General features: G+C 39.4%; 1 protein-coding gene across 1 annotated transcript in view; it reads right to left on the reverse strand.

Annotated features, from left to right (window-relative positions):
- The window catches only part of LOC135474837 (phosphorylase b kinase regulatory subunit beta-like), a 29,791-nt gene extending 11,128 nt beyond the window's left edge, over window positions 1-18,663 (reverse strand). The window contains exons 1-16 of the mRNA XM_064754451.1: window positions 18,373-18,663; window positions 16,253-16,397; window positions 15,146-15,245; window positions 14,483-14,590; window positions 14,156-14,215; window positions 13,145-13,281; window positions 11,613-11,772; window positions 6,415-6,612; window positions 6,107-6,164; window positions 5,723-5,800; window positions 4,332-4,487; window positions 3,672-3,769; window positions 2,698-2,928; window positions 2,081-2,185; window positions 1,424-1,506; window positions 526-616 (exon numbers count right to left, since the gene is read on the reverse strand). Coding sequence (XP_064610521.1) covers window positions 526-616; window positions 1,424-1,506; window positions 2,081-2,185; window positions 2,698-2,928; window positions 3,672-3,769; window positions 4,332-4,487; window positions 5,723-5,800; window positions 6,107-6,164; window positions 6,415-6,612; window positions 11,613-11,772; window positions 13,145-13,281; window positions 14,156-14,215; window positions 14,483-14,590; window positions 15,146-15,245; window positions 16,253-16,397; window positions 18,373-18,517 — 1,953 coding nt within the window. The 5' untranslated portion in view covers window positions 18,518-18,663. The remainder of the gene's footprint in view (window positions 1-525; window positions 617-1,423; window positions 1,507-2,080; window positions 2,186-2,697; window positions 2,929-3,671; window positions 3,770-4,331; window positions 4,488-5,722; window positions 5,801-6,106; window positions 6,165-6,414; window positions 6,613-11,612; window positions 11,773-13,144; window positions 13,282-14,155; window positions 14,216-14,482; window positions 14,591-15,145; window positions 15,246-16,252; window positions 16,398-18,372) is intronic.
- Between the last annotated feature and the right edge of the window lie 114 nt (window positions 18,664-18,777).

The following is an 18,777-nucleotide window of genomic DNA, read 5'->3' on the forward strand; positions in this document are numbered from 1 at the left end:
CCAAATGCCAAACGTGAAATCCTTGTCTGATCAATGTTGCGTTAGCCTTGTTCGTACGGGGTCACAAATCCAAACAACAAATGAATGGGTGGTCTGAGGAGATGGACACATTGAGAGATAGACATGCTGATCATACATCCCTCAGTACTATATATCACAGAGATAACAAAACGGAAATTAATGCTAACACTTGTTAACACTTCTGCCGAGTGATTCTTAAAGATGATGAGCTTATCAGCAGAATTTTATCTTACACCGAATACTTAATACTGAATGCTTATCTATCTAGAACTGTTAGCCTAATGATGATGCTTCTTCCAATAACCACTGCCTCTCAACCACCAGGTTGCAAGGTTGTAACTGACCCCCATTATTAATTTTCAAATATTTGTCTATCCTTTATTGAAGCATATTATAGTTCAAAAACCCAAATCTTGACAGTTACAAAATAAACCCTACCAGTGATGACCTGTGAGATGATTGTCCAGATAAAGGACTGTTGGATGAAGTAAATGAAGAGCTTACCTGTAACCTGGCTGTTCTGACTCGCACACCGTCCACTTCTCCTCTCTTCAGCTGAGACAGCAGCTCCAAATACTCCCCAAAGTGAGAACCTCTGACAAACAAGTCAAATCTTGTCACATTGATTCCTTTTTACTACAATTTTATACTCAAATAAGCAGTAAGAAATTAACAAGATTTATGAGCGTACAGAGTTGGGTTCCCGTCAGGTTCTCAGTTCAGATAAAACCACTAGCAGAATGGAATATGTATTCCAAAAATCTGCCAAAATAATCCATTCATGTACATTCACACTTTACAACATCCGGTCCAAACAAAAGCACATCAGGGGCGAGTTTCATAAAGTGCATGAAGCGCGGCATGCACACAGCTACTATGGCAACATAATACTTACAGTACTGGTTGCAGAGAAAGTTGCATGCTCGCAGCGCTGCACATGCTTTATGAAAGAGGCCCCAGTTCAACTCCTCTAGTAGCTGCCATGGCAACAGAATCTTACAGTTCTGGCTGCCATGGAAGCATAGCTAATTAAAGTAATGCCCAGGATATTAGTGTAATCTTAATGATGTAACTGGTAAATTTAGACCAATTAGAAAATTCTATCATCTCACACAGTAAGATGTCAGAATTTCTTATAGTAACATTTTTTGTCAAGAACGTCCATTTTTATTTTCTCATGAAAGACGAGAAGAATAAAGTACAAGGAGGCCTACATTTACACACTGAATTTAAACTTCAATGGGCAGACCCCTGAAATTCAGGACTTCTTCAATAAAGCTTTAATACATACATGTAAATAACTAAATCAACCTGTGGCAATTTTCCTCACCACAAGTGACCTTCCCCAAGAATCATATCAAATATGAATTGGCCTAAAAAAGCTTGTGGTTACCGTTCTTACCTCATATTACTCTCCCTGAGAATCATACAGAATGTGGGTCGGCCATCTAGCTTCCAGCATTTCGACAGGAATGCTAGATCATTCTGAAATATGGCAAGTTAATGTCTTGCAGATAGTGCAATGTTGCAATGATTGTCATTTCCTGACATTCCCACAAAGTTGTATACCTATATGTTTATGAAATCATAGTTTTATTCATTTAAATACTTTTTTATTTCATTATTGTTTAATTTTCACTCATACGACGGTGGTCAGTTTTACGAGTGTTGAAAAAACACTGACCTCTAGCTTTTTATTGACAAACTCACGCAACATTTGACATACAGATATGCACACCCCATCAGTGAAATACAAGCAGTCTTCAATGAAGATTAGGCCGCACAAACAACGCAGAGACTCAACCTACACACTAAGCACATACCAGTCTCTCGGTAACTCAATTCCCAATTCTCAGTGACTCACCTGACACACTAATCACATACATGTACCTGTCTCACTGTAACTCACCTCCCAATTCTCAGTGACTCACCTTACACACTAATCACATACCAGTCTCACAGTAACTCAATTCCCAATTCCCAGTGACTCCCCTTACACACTAATCACATACATGTACCTGTCTCACTGTAACTCACCTTCCAAGTCTCAGTGACTCACCTTACAATTATCAATGACCAGAGAGAGATCCTGTGACAGGTAAAAGTCACTGTCCTCAAACAGCAGAGGATAACAGAGGACGGTTTTCCCACACACTCTGTACACCTGTGGGAGGAATATGTTACACCTTACAGTTATTAATGACCAGAAAGAGAGAGAGAGAGATTCTATGACAGATAGAAGTCAAAGTCACAGAAGAGGATAACAGAAGACAGTCTTCTCACACACTCTGTACACCTGTGGGAGGGAACACATCACACCTTACAGTTATCAATGATCACAGAGAGAGATTCTGTTCTCATACAGAACACGGTAACAGAGGACAGTCTTTCCACACTCTTTACACACCTGTTGCAGCAATACACTACATGTCAACAGAGTTGCGTGGTTACATACAACTGTTGAATGTCCTGCTTTACAGGCCTAATCGTACATTTAGAACTTACATGATGATTGTCACATTCATGGCTGGAGGGAGCTGGACTGCAGCCAATGGCCTTTGGAAAGTAACTGGGCCACCTGGCGACGTAGCAAGATCAATGTGTAGGCCCACTGTCATAATGGTGGAATGCGAGCCAACAAACTTAAGGCCACATATCCAAAGTGATCAAGCTTACCTTGGATGTGCTAAGACCACCAAAAGGGCGAGAGGGTCGCCCTGTCAGATTCAGCTTTTTGTTAATGCCTAAGTACTCGTAGGCTTTTGTCAGCTCCTGGGGCGCCCAGATCTGTATGGGTTCCACCTGGTGAGGGGTCTGTGTCTGGATTCCATAGGTGGCTAACTGCTGCTGTAGACGCACACTCTCTGCGATCAGAACCACCTGAATAACCAGGTCAGGGGGTGTGCCCTGAGAAGAACAACAAGAAACACAAATTTCCAGGCATGGAATTGTACAAAACTCTGCTACAAGGTACACATACATGGCATAATTGTTTGTTCTATGAGGAATGCTAGTTGACTCTGTGGCCTTTCATCAATGTGGTTACAATGTCTACACTTTTGCTGGCTTCCTCTCTGGTCAACGTGGGAAGGTCTGACAGCAACCTGCGGATGGCCGTGGGCTTCCCAACAGCTCTGCCGGATTTCCTCTCACCAGAGCCTGGTCTACTCCCACCATAATGTGGCTTCCATTGCATAAGTGATTTATTCTTCAGTACGGCACAAACACCAATGAAATGTTAAAAAAAAATAAATAAATAAACATAATAAATATTAGATGATTCGGCCTATTACTGGAAAATGTGGCAATGAAAAAGACATTATAAATATTCTGCAATGTCTGAGTTGGAAAATAGAAACTCATAAAAATGTAACTGTTACATTTTTAACAATAAACCACATACATGAATACTACAAAAATTTACATTCTCCATCATGTGGGTGTTAACTATTGACAGATTGATGCTGGCCCTGACTTTGTACACGTGCATTATGCACTCGTGGCATGTTCTATTTACCAGCTGACTGGCACAGCACACATTACACTTCTTTACCATAACTACACATGAAGACAAATAAAAGCTCCTGTAATGCAGATGTGAACCTATAAAATGTGTAAGAAACACCACAAGTAAGTATATGTGACGTTACCTGAAAACAGGAGTACCTTGAGCTGAACCTGGGTCTCTCTGAGGCCGGCAGATGACGACGGATGGGATCAAGGTCGCTCAGGCTTATCAAACCCTCCACTAAAATGTCAAAAAACTAACAGATCACATACAGGTACGATACTGATAGTTTGCAAAATCAATAAACAACAACAAAATGCATATAAACAGCTCTCCAACCAACTACTTGTACATGTATACCCAGTAACAATTTCATAAAAAGCTGTTCTTAAATGACTCATTCAAACTGGGAAAAAGTCTGAATTTATAAAGCATTTCTGGAAATCTGTGATCAGTTTGTATGACAAGGCCTAAAGAGTTCACTTTGTTTCACTTTAACTTATAAACTACTTAGAGTCTAGCTTTCAAAAAGTGTGTCAAAGAGGCACATTGTACTAAAAGTACATATACACAAGCGTAGTAAACCATGTTCAAAATTTCAAAAACAGATTAATGTAAAATTTAACTAGCTCAGTAAACCTGTGTCATAAAAATAACTGAGATTAAGGTCAGAAACTTTGTTATTTAATTCTCACTGTGCAAGTGCATAACCGGACAAGATTTAGCATCACTAAATATCAAATAGCGTAATGGAATAAATATGCCAAGTTTTGATGGAGGATGTCTGTGTAAAGAGACTAACCTAGGAGCTGAGAGACAAGGTAAACTGCTTGACCCCACAGGAAAATGGTACCATTAGAGCCCTCCAGGCTGGCAACCTTCCTCTGACTGCCTGGACGAGATCTCTCCAGCATCAGTACGTCAGCAGGCACATAATAATACTTGGGTACTGTAATACCTAAAACAAAACAGCTCATGTATTTATCTGTTTCCTCATGTCATAAGATATTTACACTGTTCAAGATTATATTTATATGTCCAGAAAAATATGAACAATGTATTGAATACCTTTTGGCTATATCTAGTTCCAAGACATACAAGTGTAAGAGTTCTGTTGACAAGATAATTGAATTACAGGCCCAATACTGACAGACAGCTGGTTAAACTGTAGCCGACTGTTACAACTAAAATTACACAACTGGATGATTAAATAATTAGTATATGTTGAAACCTCCTGTTAAATCAGAACATGTTCATGTATTTATTTATTCAATTGGTGTATAACACCATATTCAAGAATTTTTCACCACAACATGGTCAGGTTTATGACTAGGTAAAAGCAGACAGTCTACGGTAAACCACGTTTTGTCAGGTACAAGGTACCGAACATATACATGTACCCAAGACCCTTCTGGTTTAAAGCCTGTCTGAGACTAGAGGGACGTCTTACTCCAACCAGTAAGTGAGACAGCTGCATCCCGGGATGTAACCTCACTTATTAGTAGCTGATTGGTTGGGACAAGGGAAGGCCCTATCCTAACCTACCAGTGAGACCAGCTGGATCCCAGCCTGTGACCTCACTGGTAAGGGGCTGATAGGCTGGGATAATTGAACATCTTACCCGAACCAGCCAGTGAGATCAGCTTGATCCAAGAGTGTAACCTCACTTCAGGGGCTGATTTGCTGGGACAAGGGGAACATCTTACCTCAACCAGCCAGTGAGACCAGCTGGACCCCAGAGTGTAACCTCACTGGTCAGGGGTTGATTAGATGGGACAAGGGGAACACCTTACCCCAATCTGCCACTGAGACCAGATGGATTCCAGTCTGTGACCTCACTGGTAAGAGGCCTTACCTTAAGCAGCCAGTGAGACCAGCTGGATCCTAAAGTGTAACCTCACTGGTCAGGGGTTAATTAGCTGGGACAGGGGAGACACCTTGTCCCAATCTGCAAGTGAAACCAGATGGATCCCAGCCTGTGACCTCACTGGTAAGGGGCTGATTGGCTAGGACAAAGGAAACGCCTTACCATAACCAGCCAGTGAGGCCAGCTGGATCTCGGAGTGTAACCTCACTTCAGGGGCTGATTGGCTGGGACAAGGGGAACATCTTACCTCAACAATCCAGTGAGACAAATGTTAAATAAAATCATAATATTTTGAACACTAGGTTAACTGCAAGTAAACAACTTACCATTGCTGGTTTCCTTGAGCAATGGCTTCAACATCTTGATGTACTTTTTTACACTTTCTTTGTCATTTTCGAACATACCTGTTGATCAAAAAGGGTACTACCATTTTATTATTCAACCATTACACTGCAGATAATAATCACCTAATCACAATTCACAATTCAAACATTCGATCCTCAGACTGAGAAAGTGAGAAAGAATTTTTCTAAGTAGCTATACCGACTTTACTTTAGGTGAAATCTTCCAAGACAATTTTAACAGTTTAAATGAACTTGGGGATGTATACCTACATGAATCTACATGTATATGAATATAAAATAGCTCAGCCTTTGAAAGAAAAATACACAGTTTCTATTATGCAGGTTTTCAGAGTGAAAGGCACTTACCATCAATGATCAGAAATAAATAGAAAATGGGCCATTCACATTCAATACCATCAAACATCTGGAAAAAAAAAATCCAGAAGATCACAAAATCTAAAAATCATTGTCATGGCATGTACATGTACATCTGTGTATTTCAACGTTATCTGAGCATCAGAACATTTTGAAAAGCTTCTTTTAACCTATAAAACACACAGTAACAATGCTAAAAATCAACTGACAGAAGCCTGAAGAAGGCAGAAGTTTGAACTCCAATCTTGACAATTAGAGGTTACCTCTGTGTCTTTTACCACACAAGTCCATCTATTTACCTTGATCTCAGCAGGCTTGTAATACTTCCGGTTTTTATCCTCCACAACCGTATGCAGTCCATCTCTTAGATAGCGCTTTATACCGTATTTGCCCTGTAATTTGTGCTGCACTTTTTCCACAGTACGGGACCTCAGATGAGACTCATGTGTTGCAAACCCTGGCCAGCATATGGTCGGCAGTAAAGAGGCATCTGTGTTCTGAATTAAACAGGAGACACTTTTATAGCCTTACAATATATATTACATAGGGATACTCTATTACATAAAGTATTTACATGAAAGGGCATATCAAATAAATACTCGCTGGCACATGTACCTAATAATTAACACAAACATTCTAATTTTAAAATTCAATGCTCTAATAATATCAAATGAAAATACCACAGGACTCATCAATACCTGTCTGCATAAATTACTAAGGTTCCACAAGGAATAGTTTCACTAGCACTTGAGATTTAGCTTGAAAAATACACAGCAGAAGTAACCCCCTTATTGATTACTGTAAATATTACATAAGTAATAAATTGTGAAAAACCATAAGAATTCTGACAAAACAAATCAAACACATATTGATTGACAAACACAAACACCAATACTATCTACTACATGTGTGCAATACAGTATTAGATGGAACTTGATGTCTGTTGATATGCTAAATGACAAAGTTTTGCACGTGGGTAACTGTCATTTACTTTTGCACAATCTGAGTTGGCGGCAAGATGACAGAAGAGAGTGATTAGCCCTGTACCAGTTTGATTAACCTGCATGGTACTTAGCAGCTCTGATTGTTAATCCTCGCCACATGGGGTCAAGTCACTGACAGTGAGGTGTGCAGGCCTCCCGACTAGTAGACCTACTTGTACATCTCAAAATATACACACGAATGAAATTGACGAAAGTATTAAGGAGGGTGATGTCTATTACAAATCTTTAAATTCCAAACACTGTCTGAAAGCATGACAATGTCAAACAAGGAACGTACATGGACAATGTACACTGCAGACCAACGGATTATTCGGGTTAGGCCTATGTGGAAGTCACCTCACACCGTTACCTGGTGAACAGTTGTCTGCTGAGAGTCATCATTATGTAACAAATATGTGTACAAACATAAACTACCAGGCAAAAGAAAGGTTTCACCCACTTCTTGAGCCCATAAAACAAAAACAAAGTCAGATATAAGAATTAAGAAGATTGGTTTATAAACAGGAATCATTGTGAAATATTCTCTCAAAAAGGCTTTAAAATATTGGCATTCAATTGGCCACAAAACACAATGAAAGAGACAAGGGGTCAGAAGAAAAAATTACACAAATGTAAAGTTAACTGGCAAGTGCATGTAAAGTCACAGTATCCACAGAAATGAAGGACTACAGTCATCAGTAGCGAGTGTGGCCACCCTGGGCATCAATGCATGCAAGCACACGCCTCCGTATTGACGTCGTCCGTCGCCGGATGATGTCAGCTGGGGTAACGTTCCATAGGTTTAACAGAGCTTGCTCAAGTTCCTGTTGGTTAGTTGGAGGAGGCACCAACTGTCTCAAACGGCGGTCAAGGTGATCCCAGAGATGGTCAATGGGGTTCATGTCTGGTGAGTTGGCTGGCCAGGGCAACACGATGACGTTTGCGGTCTCGAGGTAGTCTGTAAAAATGCGGGCAGTGTGAGGTCTTGCGTTGTCGTGTTGTAAGATCGATCCTTTTGGCTGTCATTAAAGGAAAGGAACGACGACAGGTCTCAGTACCTCATCAAGGTATCGCTGGCCAGTCAGATTACCTCGCACAATAACCAGCTGCGTCTTCATTTGGTCACAAATCCCTCCCCAAACCATGACGCCTCCGCCTCCAAACGGATAAACCTCTCTTACGCAGTTTGGCGCCAGACGCTCGCCTCTTCGTCGGAAAACTCGAACTCTGCCATCGTTCCTGAATAGACAGAACCTGCTCTCGTCTGTAAACAGCACTCTCGCCCAGTCACGTCGCTGCCACCGACGTACAATACGTGTCCATCGCAATCTGCGTTGAAGGTGTAAAAGGGTCAAGGTCATCCTACGGAAGGGGCGGTAAGGTCGTAAACCAGCTGAACGAAGACGACGCAGTGTTGTCCTGGGGCTGATGACATGGCCTAGTGCCGTCCCCGCTGTTGACGTCGCCGTGACGAATCGATTTCGGAGGTGGATCTGCCGGATGTAGCGATCTTCAGCCGCAGTTGTTACCCTCGGTCTTCCCGATCTTGGTCTGTCTTGGGTCTGGCCTGTCTGCTGATAGCGTATCAACAACCTCCTGATGGTGGTTTGGCTGCAGTTGAACGTTCTTGCAATGTGACGTTGCGAGATTCCCATGGTGGACATACCGATGGCCTGGTCTCGTTGCGCTTGCGTAAGTCTTGGCATACTGTTGGTGTTTTTTCGGTCACTGAATGTCTGCTCTTTCGAGCAAGAGTATTTATGCAACATTACCGCACGTGCATCACGAGCCATGCCTCAAAAGAACGTTTTGCATGTTATCGCAATTTTACAATTCCAATTGCTGCGTTCGTGATGATGCGCTCTGGTAGAGGAAACCATGCAGTCATACACCATGTCCTGCTTAAAATCAAATCTGGAACCGCGCTTTTATTTTTTTTATGACAAAAAATACGGTGAAACCTTTCTTTTGCCTGGTAGTTTATTTTAGCTAAAAACAAATTTCATTGAGAAATATCTGTCATCAGCTTCCCGTGTCCACGTAATTCCAATTTAGTATGTCAGTCTACATGCACATTTTGTTTCTTTACAGTCAAAACTGTCCTCCTATTGCAGAAGGGTTCCTTTTCCCGTGATTTTATATTGAAAACCTCCCTTAAACACAGAAAACATACTCCATGTGAGGTTTCTCAAACTACGATGATTTACTTTTACCCCTTTTCGGGGGCATTATGAGCTAGTCCGGCATATCGGGAGACAAGATTCATTTGAGTTTTCACATTAGGAGTTCACACAACATCGTCAATGGCTTTATAAACAAATTTTATGATTTCCTGTATACAGTTTTACCCATATGTGATTTACATGTCCCCAGCGACAGATAAGAATATTGTTTTGCTCTTTGTCGGCAAAAATCATGCGAACGATGGGCAAACACATGGAAATTTTGAGTCCTGTGATTGTAAGTGGCAGGTATCTACGTGTATATAAAACCAATCTGTGTGATTAAAACTTTCATCTGAGGGGATCTCGATTCAATATTAAGTACATTAAGTATTCATGTTTAAGAAATATGGGCCGGTTGACAGTTTTTCAAATTACGCCAGAATGAACAAGAAGTGTTTAGCTACAGAGGTGGAAATGCTCATGTGTAGGTGTCACTTTCATTGCAATTTGACATCTTTATCTCATCTGCTGGTAGGCCAAGTTTGCAAGTATGGATTCGTGATGTGCTGAAGTCTGCTACAGCTTTCTGTACAGAGAGCCCTGCAGTTTAAAAACAGATATTTGACATGATACTCTACATGCGTAAAGGTACTGGGTAGTCAGGCTTAATGAAGAAGACAGCACCTGGCTTAAATATATTTCAATCAAAAGCAGGATACTCAAGCTTTCTAAAAAGCATAATACTTTACTGCTTTAATGAGATTTGAACATGCAGAACAAAATGGCAATGCCGCACACATGGCTAGTGTGAGTCGAGGCATCCATCTTGAGAATTTTATCCAATCAAAGACGTTGCTATCAGAATGCGTGGCCTAAGCTGTGACATACCCTTTACCCATTCACTCCATGGAGTGACATATGATAACAAAGAACTGCTGCATATGATATATATCATTTTGAGCGAGCCCCATGTTGTGGGACAGGTCTGTATCACTTACAGACCACCACAGATTTACAAGCTGTGAAATATTCAACGATGGTATCACAAATTATGTCAGACAGTAGTATGCCATCTCTGCCTAAACCACATTCATCTCCCCAAATATATTTCTTGTTTATTTTAGCGTTTAGTCACCAGTTTCCAAATTACAAATATCTGAGTGAGTGCAAAATTCACTAGGGATGCGGCAGGTTTATGGGAATGAGAAGTCAACTCTACAACGCTTAAAATCGATCAGATCTTATGATATAATTTTTTCTCCGAATTATTACAAATAAAGAATTTAAATTTTTCTCCATCATTTCTCCATCTTTTTTCCATTATAAAACACAGTAAAATTATTGGAACACCATGCTCAAGTCGAGGTGCTTTCTCTGACATCCGACTCTGGAATCTGATTATGTCACCACTGCTTTCATCTTAGAAGCTACCGGTACCAAATTGAAGCATAATTCTGTGTAGTTGAATGCCTAGATAAGCCCCAGTGGTGCTTAGATTTATATCCATTTGTTTCAGAATTGAACATGAATCTAGTTGTACAACAAACGGAATTTTGTAAACATTTAATAGGGGTCAAATTCTCGAGCACAGAACCTCTGCATGATTTGACCTGAACCAGGAATACCCCTGTCGTAAATCTGCAGCTAGGCTATTTAAACAGGGTTGCTATAAATGATATAGTAGGCCTACTGTATCAACAGTTCAAGCAGTGGAAGAAATATTCTTCTATTACGTCCAATTGCCGAGAAAACTATATTTATCACTTGAGCCTTCATCGCTTAAGTCCACAACTTTTGTCTGCCATAAGCAACTGCTTAGGTTTCTATACGCAAAATACATTTGACATTTAAGAGCTAAACTAAACGTGACATAACCTTGCTCTCGATAATGGAGACGTGCTGAAGCTGTGTCAAGACGAGGTTTCCCTAAACTCTTACTGGATTGAAAAAAAATCCAAAAAAAATATTTAATGTTGGTTTAAGATACTCTGAATGGCAGTCTTTCAGTGGACATAAACATTAGTCAGGGGCTGTCTTTCACTCTAATCTCCCAAATTTTTTTCCCAAATTCCCATTTATCTCAAAATAATGATAATAAAAAAATCAACCCCTTGCAAAGTGCATATACTAAAATTATTATGATTAAAACTGAGGGGTAAGACCATAGACTAACTTCTCAGTGAAAAATAAGCTTATTTATAACATTCTTGAAGTGTAAGTATAATTCGCTGACCACCCCTGATGCTCTCCCGCGGCGCTCAGTTAGAAACAACTACAACCAATGTAGACAGTAGACAGTAGAACCACTGGACACAGAGACTGAGCAATGGTCTCTGAAGACAGACCTACCTTGGAATTGGACTCCCTCGGCAGGACTGTTTCAAAAATGGTGCGGTTTCTGTTATGGGCATCAATATCCACATAGATGACAGACCAGCTGGCACCTTGCTCACCAAACAGGTTCAATCCATTGATGGACTCCAGCGCAGCTTTAGCCAATCCAATTGAACTGGAATACATACATGTAATGACAGCAAGTCTAACTAATAGACCATTCTGCAATTTATTATCTACAGTCAAATCTGTACTTATGGCCACTTATATTTAGCGTCCAACTGTCCTAAGCAGCCACTCTCTGGCACGTCCAAACGATTTTCCACATTAAACAACCTCTAATATGCAGAGATCTGTCCAACACAAACAGCGGCCACTATATATTGTAACAAAGTCCAATAGCAACCCACCCTATGTGGCCGAGATTTTCAAAAGTAATGACGATCAGAGATTTGAAAATATCAAAATGGCAGCCACAAACTTTGGCAGTTTTGGCAGTGATTGAAAATTTACAATGTTATAACCTGCATCTTTGTCTTGTGAAGTTTGTGCGTTTGTTTTAATGCGCAGCTGTTTATAGTCAAGACATCCACTGGCAGGCAGTGGGATTTAACAGCCCCATGTATAGAGGATGTCTGAGGTGGGAAAGCCATTAAGTCACAGTGGGCGAACACATGTTGAACTTCCCTGATCCATATACATGTATGTTGTTGTTGGTGTTCACCGGTAAGGGCAAACTGAATAAATTTCCATACAGTTCATGGGTCTAGCTGTCATTCACAGTTCAAATGTTCGTTGGCATATCCATAATCCATGTTGGCCCAACTGGAGCTAGACTGTCTAGACAATGGAAGTGTTTGGGGGAAAAGTCACATGTGCGCTGACTTGAAACTCGCGTTGCAAGCGCTTGTTTAATTACACTCTGTCTGAACACCATCATGGCTTCAGACTTATAACCCACACCACTGAATTTTTTTCAGACATAATATTAGTATATTGTTGTCATATATCTACTAAATGTATGTAGACATGAACATTGATCATATCTTAAATTAATACTGATAAAAACAGAAACAAAAGTTATGTGTTGGCTCAGTCGTTTTCCCAGCAGGTTTTACATGCGGCCCACCTGCTCTAAGCAGCCACTTACTTCGTCTCCCGTTACTGGCCACATACAACAGGTTTGACTGTATCTAACAAGGACAAGTAAAAGTGAGAAATCTACTACATATTGCGTTCTGGTCAAGATTACATCGTTTTATCATTTGCAGACAGGTATTGTTTTTTTGTTGTTTTTTTCTTCTTGTTGACATGAACATTATGTACCTAAATATACTGTTTATCATTATCTTAGTTGTAGTAAGCATCTGGGAGCTAGATTAGAATTCATACCGACAAATTACAGGTATTAAATATATTAAACCAACATTCAATTAAAAACTTAGCTCAAGAACAAAATAAATCATGCTGTACATTAATTTTGTTTTTTATTATTTTTTTTTTTTTTACAAAATAGCAGCTATTTGTATATGATATTAAGACCAAACCTGGCATGAAGTTCACTAGAACCATTGTTATATTTGCTTCCTCTTTCCCACATTCCATAGTCTGGAGTTCGATAGGCGCGCTCAACATAAAACACCAAATTCTGGATGAAATTGACTTCATCTGTGGTGAAAATTATCTGAAAACCAAAAGAAAATAATCAAAAAAAAAACAACACATTGAAGATGGCAAGATGAATCAATATTTATTTATTTATTTATCTGATTGGTGTTTTACGCTGTACTGAAGAATATTTCACTTATACAACCGAGACCAGCATTATTGGGCAGAGCCCAGAGGAATCCCACGACCAACTGGATGAATCAATAAGGCAAAGACATACATGTATATACTAGTGCATGAAGAAATTCAAACAGAGTAACACGAGGAAGGAGGAAAAGTAAATCCAGATTATGGGTCTACTAACTGCTCAATGATTCGCATTTACAGTCCTGTATAGACGTACAGGCCTGTATACAGTATTATTCTTATAAAGAATAGAGCTTTCTGGATATAGCACTGATGCTAGTGTTGAAAACTGGCCGAAACAATATATATCAATCATTCAGACCATTCAACAAATAGGCCTCCCACAAAATGGAAGGTAACAGATTGGTAGACTTTACAGAGAACTGCATTGCCCCTCTGATAATCAGTATCTGTAGGTCAGACTTGTAGATGCCATATAGAAAGTGGATTTAAGTAACAGTACTATCATTGTTACGGATTACATCTGGTTCCATCTATACCCAGAAAGTGTAATACCTAATAATGCTAACACTGTTACTTAAATCCACTTTCTAAATGGCATCTACCAATATGATATCAGAACACACAAAACGCATGAAGATCACTGTTTGTCCTTCTTGTGTTTACAATACTGACGGACAGCAGAACATTAAAAAGCTACTAGACTGCTTGTTCCAGTCAATCATAGCAATGAGAGCCAAATGAGTGAACGATTGAGATTTAACGCAGTAAATGATTTCAAGTGTGTACATGTGACAACAAACCTCTAAGCCGGCTGAGATCATCTGCACCATAGACAGGAGGAAGAGAGCCACAACATCAATCTGAAAACAGAAAACATACACCCCTAATCAGACAATCACACCTATTTGTCCAATATTTCTGTTTCAGTCAAGCTGACTAGGTTACATCACCCAATGTTCTCAGTTCAATGTTCACAGATGTATCAACATATACATTCACCATACACAAAGAGATAGAGGTTGGAGATATAGGGCCAGCACTGGTTCACTTGTTCAACATGTTGTCTTCATGTTATACAGTCTACACTGTTAAACGTCGTATTTCTCTGAAGTGGCTGTGCCAAATACCTGAAGGTGTTCACACTCCTCATCCCTAGACACAGGGTCTCCAGTCACAATGTGGAACTTAGATTGCAGGGCATACACTGCGCTTTGATTCCTCTTGAACTTTTCAGGCTGGAAACAAACAGAAATAAATAAAACATGTGTTGTACAAAACTAATAGCACATGTTTACACGACAGGATACACAGTGCTGCCTAAACCATGCCTAGATTATTAATTTTCTATACTATTCACCTGTGCTGTAATGACTTCCATTTTGTTAAAGAAGTAATGCCAAAAAAAACCCCAAAAAAACAAATAACACAATATTATGGTATTTCAGAATTCTAGGATTACTTCACTGGATTGTTTACATGGGACTCCAAAGTTTTTGGCATTAAGGAAACTGTATTGACAGAGTTCAGTGGACACACCTCACAAAGAACTGAGAAAGTAAGAAAGATTTAGGTATTTCTAAATACCCCGATTTCATATCACGAAGATAAAAACAATGTTACCTTATCTTACAGAACATTGCCATGATATGGTTGAAATAATAATAATAATGTGTTATTAAACCTCAATCATTCATTCACTGATTCATGAGGGGACATTTACTACTCCATATCACAGGACAAAGCCAAATGGAGGTTGGCCTTAGCAACCACCATGTACATGCAGCTCTCACCTTGTCTGCCTGTCGTAACCAGCAGAAAAGAATACCTCTCATGCACTTAACAGCACTCTGAGAGAGCTCATAGGTCCGGCCTTGATCATCATCTATACGCCTACAAGGGAGAAACAGTGTACATCCTACAAAATCACACTATATTTTGTTTGCTTGGAGTATCTTACATTATGTCCTTATCTTTGCTGCAGGCCAGTCACAATGACCATGCACATAGTCATCGTGGAAAAAGTTTATGGGAACAATAACCAGCGATGAGCATGTCCCTGTTGCATGGTCTTCTTGCAATTGCTAAATTTTACTGAAAATGAAGTTGTCATCTACAGATGCACAGATCATTCATAAGTTTTGCAGTGGGCTGTCTTTGTTACTGTGAAATTATTTGCAATGCGAACTACATGCATCTTCAGTGCTCATCACAAGGTTAATTGCATCTGATTTTCTTTCCGAACACTACTTTGGGTTCAGACTGTTTTCTTCTTGCAAAAGTGTAAACCGATCACCATGTATTCATACTGCCCCCCTCCTTTTCTCCCAAAGACACCTAGTCAGCCCACGAAAAGCATGTGGACAAAACAATAGGTATAAGTTTGAATCATGTCTGTCAGTCGCAGAATGTAAGTGGCACCACATGATTTATGGGGATGATCACTGACAGGAAGGAAACTAGGCAGAGCGTGGAGAAAACCATCCCTCTTCCTGTCATCGACAAATTTCCCTAAATTCTCCCTAAATATAAATTATTTATTTATTTATATGATTGGTGTTTTACTCCATAATCAAGAATATTACAATTATAATATTACATTACAGCAATGTGGGAAGAAACAGGGCATAGCCTGGGGAAAACCTACAGCCATCTGCGAACTGCTGGCTGACCTATTCACGTTTAACCAGAAAGGAAGCCAGTGTGAGCCGCATTTGAACTCACAGTGACTGCATTAGTGAGAGGCTCCTGGGTCACTGCGCTGTACAGAGGTAAGTATAAATGAATGATTCAACACCATTCTTGGCACTGCAGATAATACATGTACATATTGATGGTTTTTAAAGTTTCCGGGTCTAAAATTCTTGCAGTACGATAACATGACCAGACTGAACTCTTACCTGTAAGCTTGTGACAGAGCCCATGTAGCTGTTGCACAATAAATGCTGTCTCTGACATTGCCAATTTGGCTTGGGTTCTCTGGGTCTCCAATATTTGGAAACAGACCCAGACTATAGCTCTGGTATCTCAAAATCTGTCGCTTCACTGTAAGAAACATAACAGAAAACTTGTAGTAAGAGTTTGATAACATTTTCCATCCACTATAAAAAAACACATGTCTACTATCATGCTAGTGGCAAGAACTGTGTTCAAAACATACTTAGGATGTCAGTAAGTGGTTCATACACAGCACAGTGTATCCTGATATTAAATGGGTTATTGTACATGGATAACACAGATAACACTTAAAACACTATTACATTAAAACACAAATAATACATTTTATCACATGAAATCAAATTAATAGATTGCTGAGAGCCAACCACTGCTAAGAGATCAGTGAATATTAAATTTTGTAAAATCATCACTGGTACCTATATTAAGACTACACTCCTTGTAAAGCAAACAGGGTCACCATAAGTTACTGGGATATTGACTAGAAAATCCATTTCCCCAGCATTCAAAAATGATGACTGCATTTTGATGCATGATAGAAATTCCTTGATCTAACTGGAAACATACATGTATATATAACTATCTACTTAACAGATCATTATACTGAATTTGGTTTTGGCAATTATTTTCTTGGGATTGAGGTCACCTGCAAGAATGTAAATGAATGAACATGTGTATGCTGTACATACCACCCATTATATGAGGCTGAAATGTTCAATAATACCCTATTAATTAACTGAAAATAGCATTTGGGCGATTTAGTTTCTAAAATATGCAACTGAATCTCTACTTATTTGATAGGTGTTGAACACCAAACACAAGTATGGAGTACTTTGAGTATAAAACCATTGCCCTATTATAAAACCTAACATTCAACACATTTCCTATATTTAGAACACGGTGCTGCCAGCTGCTGTTGGATCAGAGCCGATGACACATATGCAAATAAACATTTTTACTAATAGCCTGTACTAAAAGTGATGGGATGTTTGGGAAAAAGCAAAAACAAAAAACAGTAGCTTGCTGTCTAGAAGACAGTGCTTAAATTTTCATGGACTACTTAAATCTCTCTGTTTAACTGTGACCTCAAGAACATATGTACACATGCTTAATTGGCTTTAAATCTCTCAAACTACTCTGAACTAAAATGCAAATCTTCCTGCTGTCAAATGAAATTGTCCTGTGTATATACGTAAATGCCAAATCCATAAATAATAAAAGTATTTTGATTGGCTAAATTAACATCTTCAGGCTTTAAGAGCTTGGTGTGTGTAACTACATGTAAACAAAATATGACAGAGATACATTCTTTTATATTTTCTTGATCTAAATACTGCACTAATGTCATGTATTATAAATATTTAACCATCTCATATTCGGTTTATCTCATTTTTAAAAAAACATACATTTCAATAATGACTTTTTCTGAATACTAGTCTATATGTCCTGAACCCACATCCACATTAAATGGACCAGCATGACCTACATGGCAAAAGGGAATTCCAGATCTGTTTTCGTTTGATAATAACATGTTTATCTGAGTAAGACTAAAAAAAAAGCACTTGACATCAGCTGAGACAAGAGCCAGACATACCAATTTTAATTGTCAACAGCAAAACACACCACTATTCATGCAGTGACTAAACATTTTAGGCAGACTACACAGAGTTAATGAAGTAACGCACCAACAAGGATCATCTGGACCTATATCCCCATCCCTACAATGTATGGTGATTCTTGCTGGATTACTTGATACTGTTACAGCTACAAGCAGCTTCAGTGTTACAACACGTTTTTCTTTCACATATGTACTGATCAATAACGAGCCCCCCCCCCCCCCGCCAGGTTCATCATGAGCTTACATGCTTAGCCGCCAACCCCTTATATATAGTTATGACCTTCAGATCAACGTAAAACTACATATGCAACGTGTGTACATACATCGCTAGTGTTATCATTTTTTTTTTTAAAGAATACTTTACACTCATGCATGTGTAATTTATTCTGCAGCCATGCTGAAATCAGTTAAGAATTATTCGGCAATGCTAAAACACATCAGACGTACAGCAAATGTACAAACTGTCCAAATGTTTGACAGTTTGTTCGTGCCGATTTGCTTTCATTTCTTGGTCGGCCATGTTGTAGTTCCCCAGGCGGTTGTCGTAATGGGCAGTATAGGTCATGCTCTTTCTGTCGTCTGCTTGACCCATTTCGATATCAGGTGTTGAGAGAACTGTTTAAGTGCTTTCTTATCGTGTATTCCTCACCAAATGAATCAGTATGCCAGAATAGAACTTCTCAAAACTAGACCACTAGCTGACAATCTTGAACATCTTCTAGCTGTCGAAATGTTTGAAAAGTTACCCTACATCAACCTCAATTCCATGTGATTCAATGAGATCTTCGAAACAGTGAACACTTGTGAGCTCATGAGAACAGGGTTATCCTTCGTCCCGTTTACGACATTAAT

Source organism: Liolophura sinensis, chromosome 9, assembly GCF_032854445.1.
Source record: "Liolophura sinensis isolate JHLJ2023 chromosome 9, CUHK_Ljap_v2, whole genome shotgun sequence".
In the NCBI taxonomy this organism is placed as follows: domain Eukaryota; kingdom Metazoa; phylum Mollusca; class Polyplacophora; order Chitonida; family Chitonidae; genus Liolophura; species Liolophura sinensis.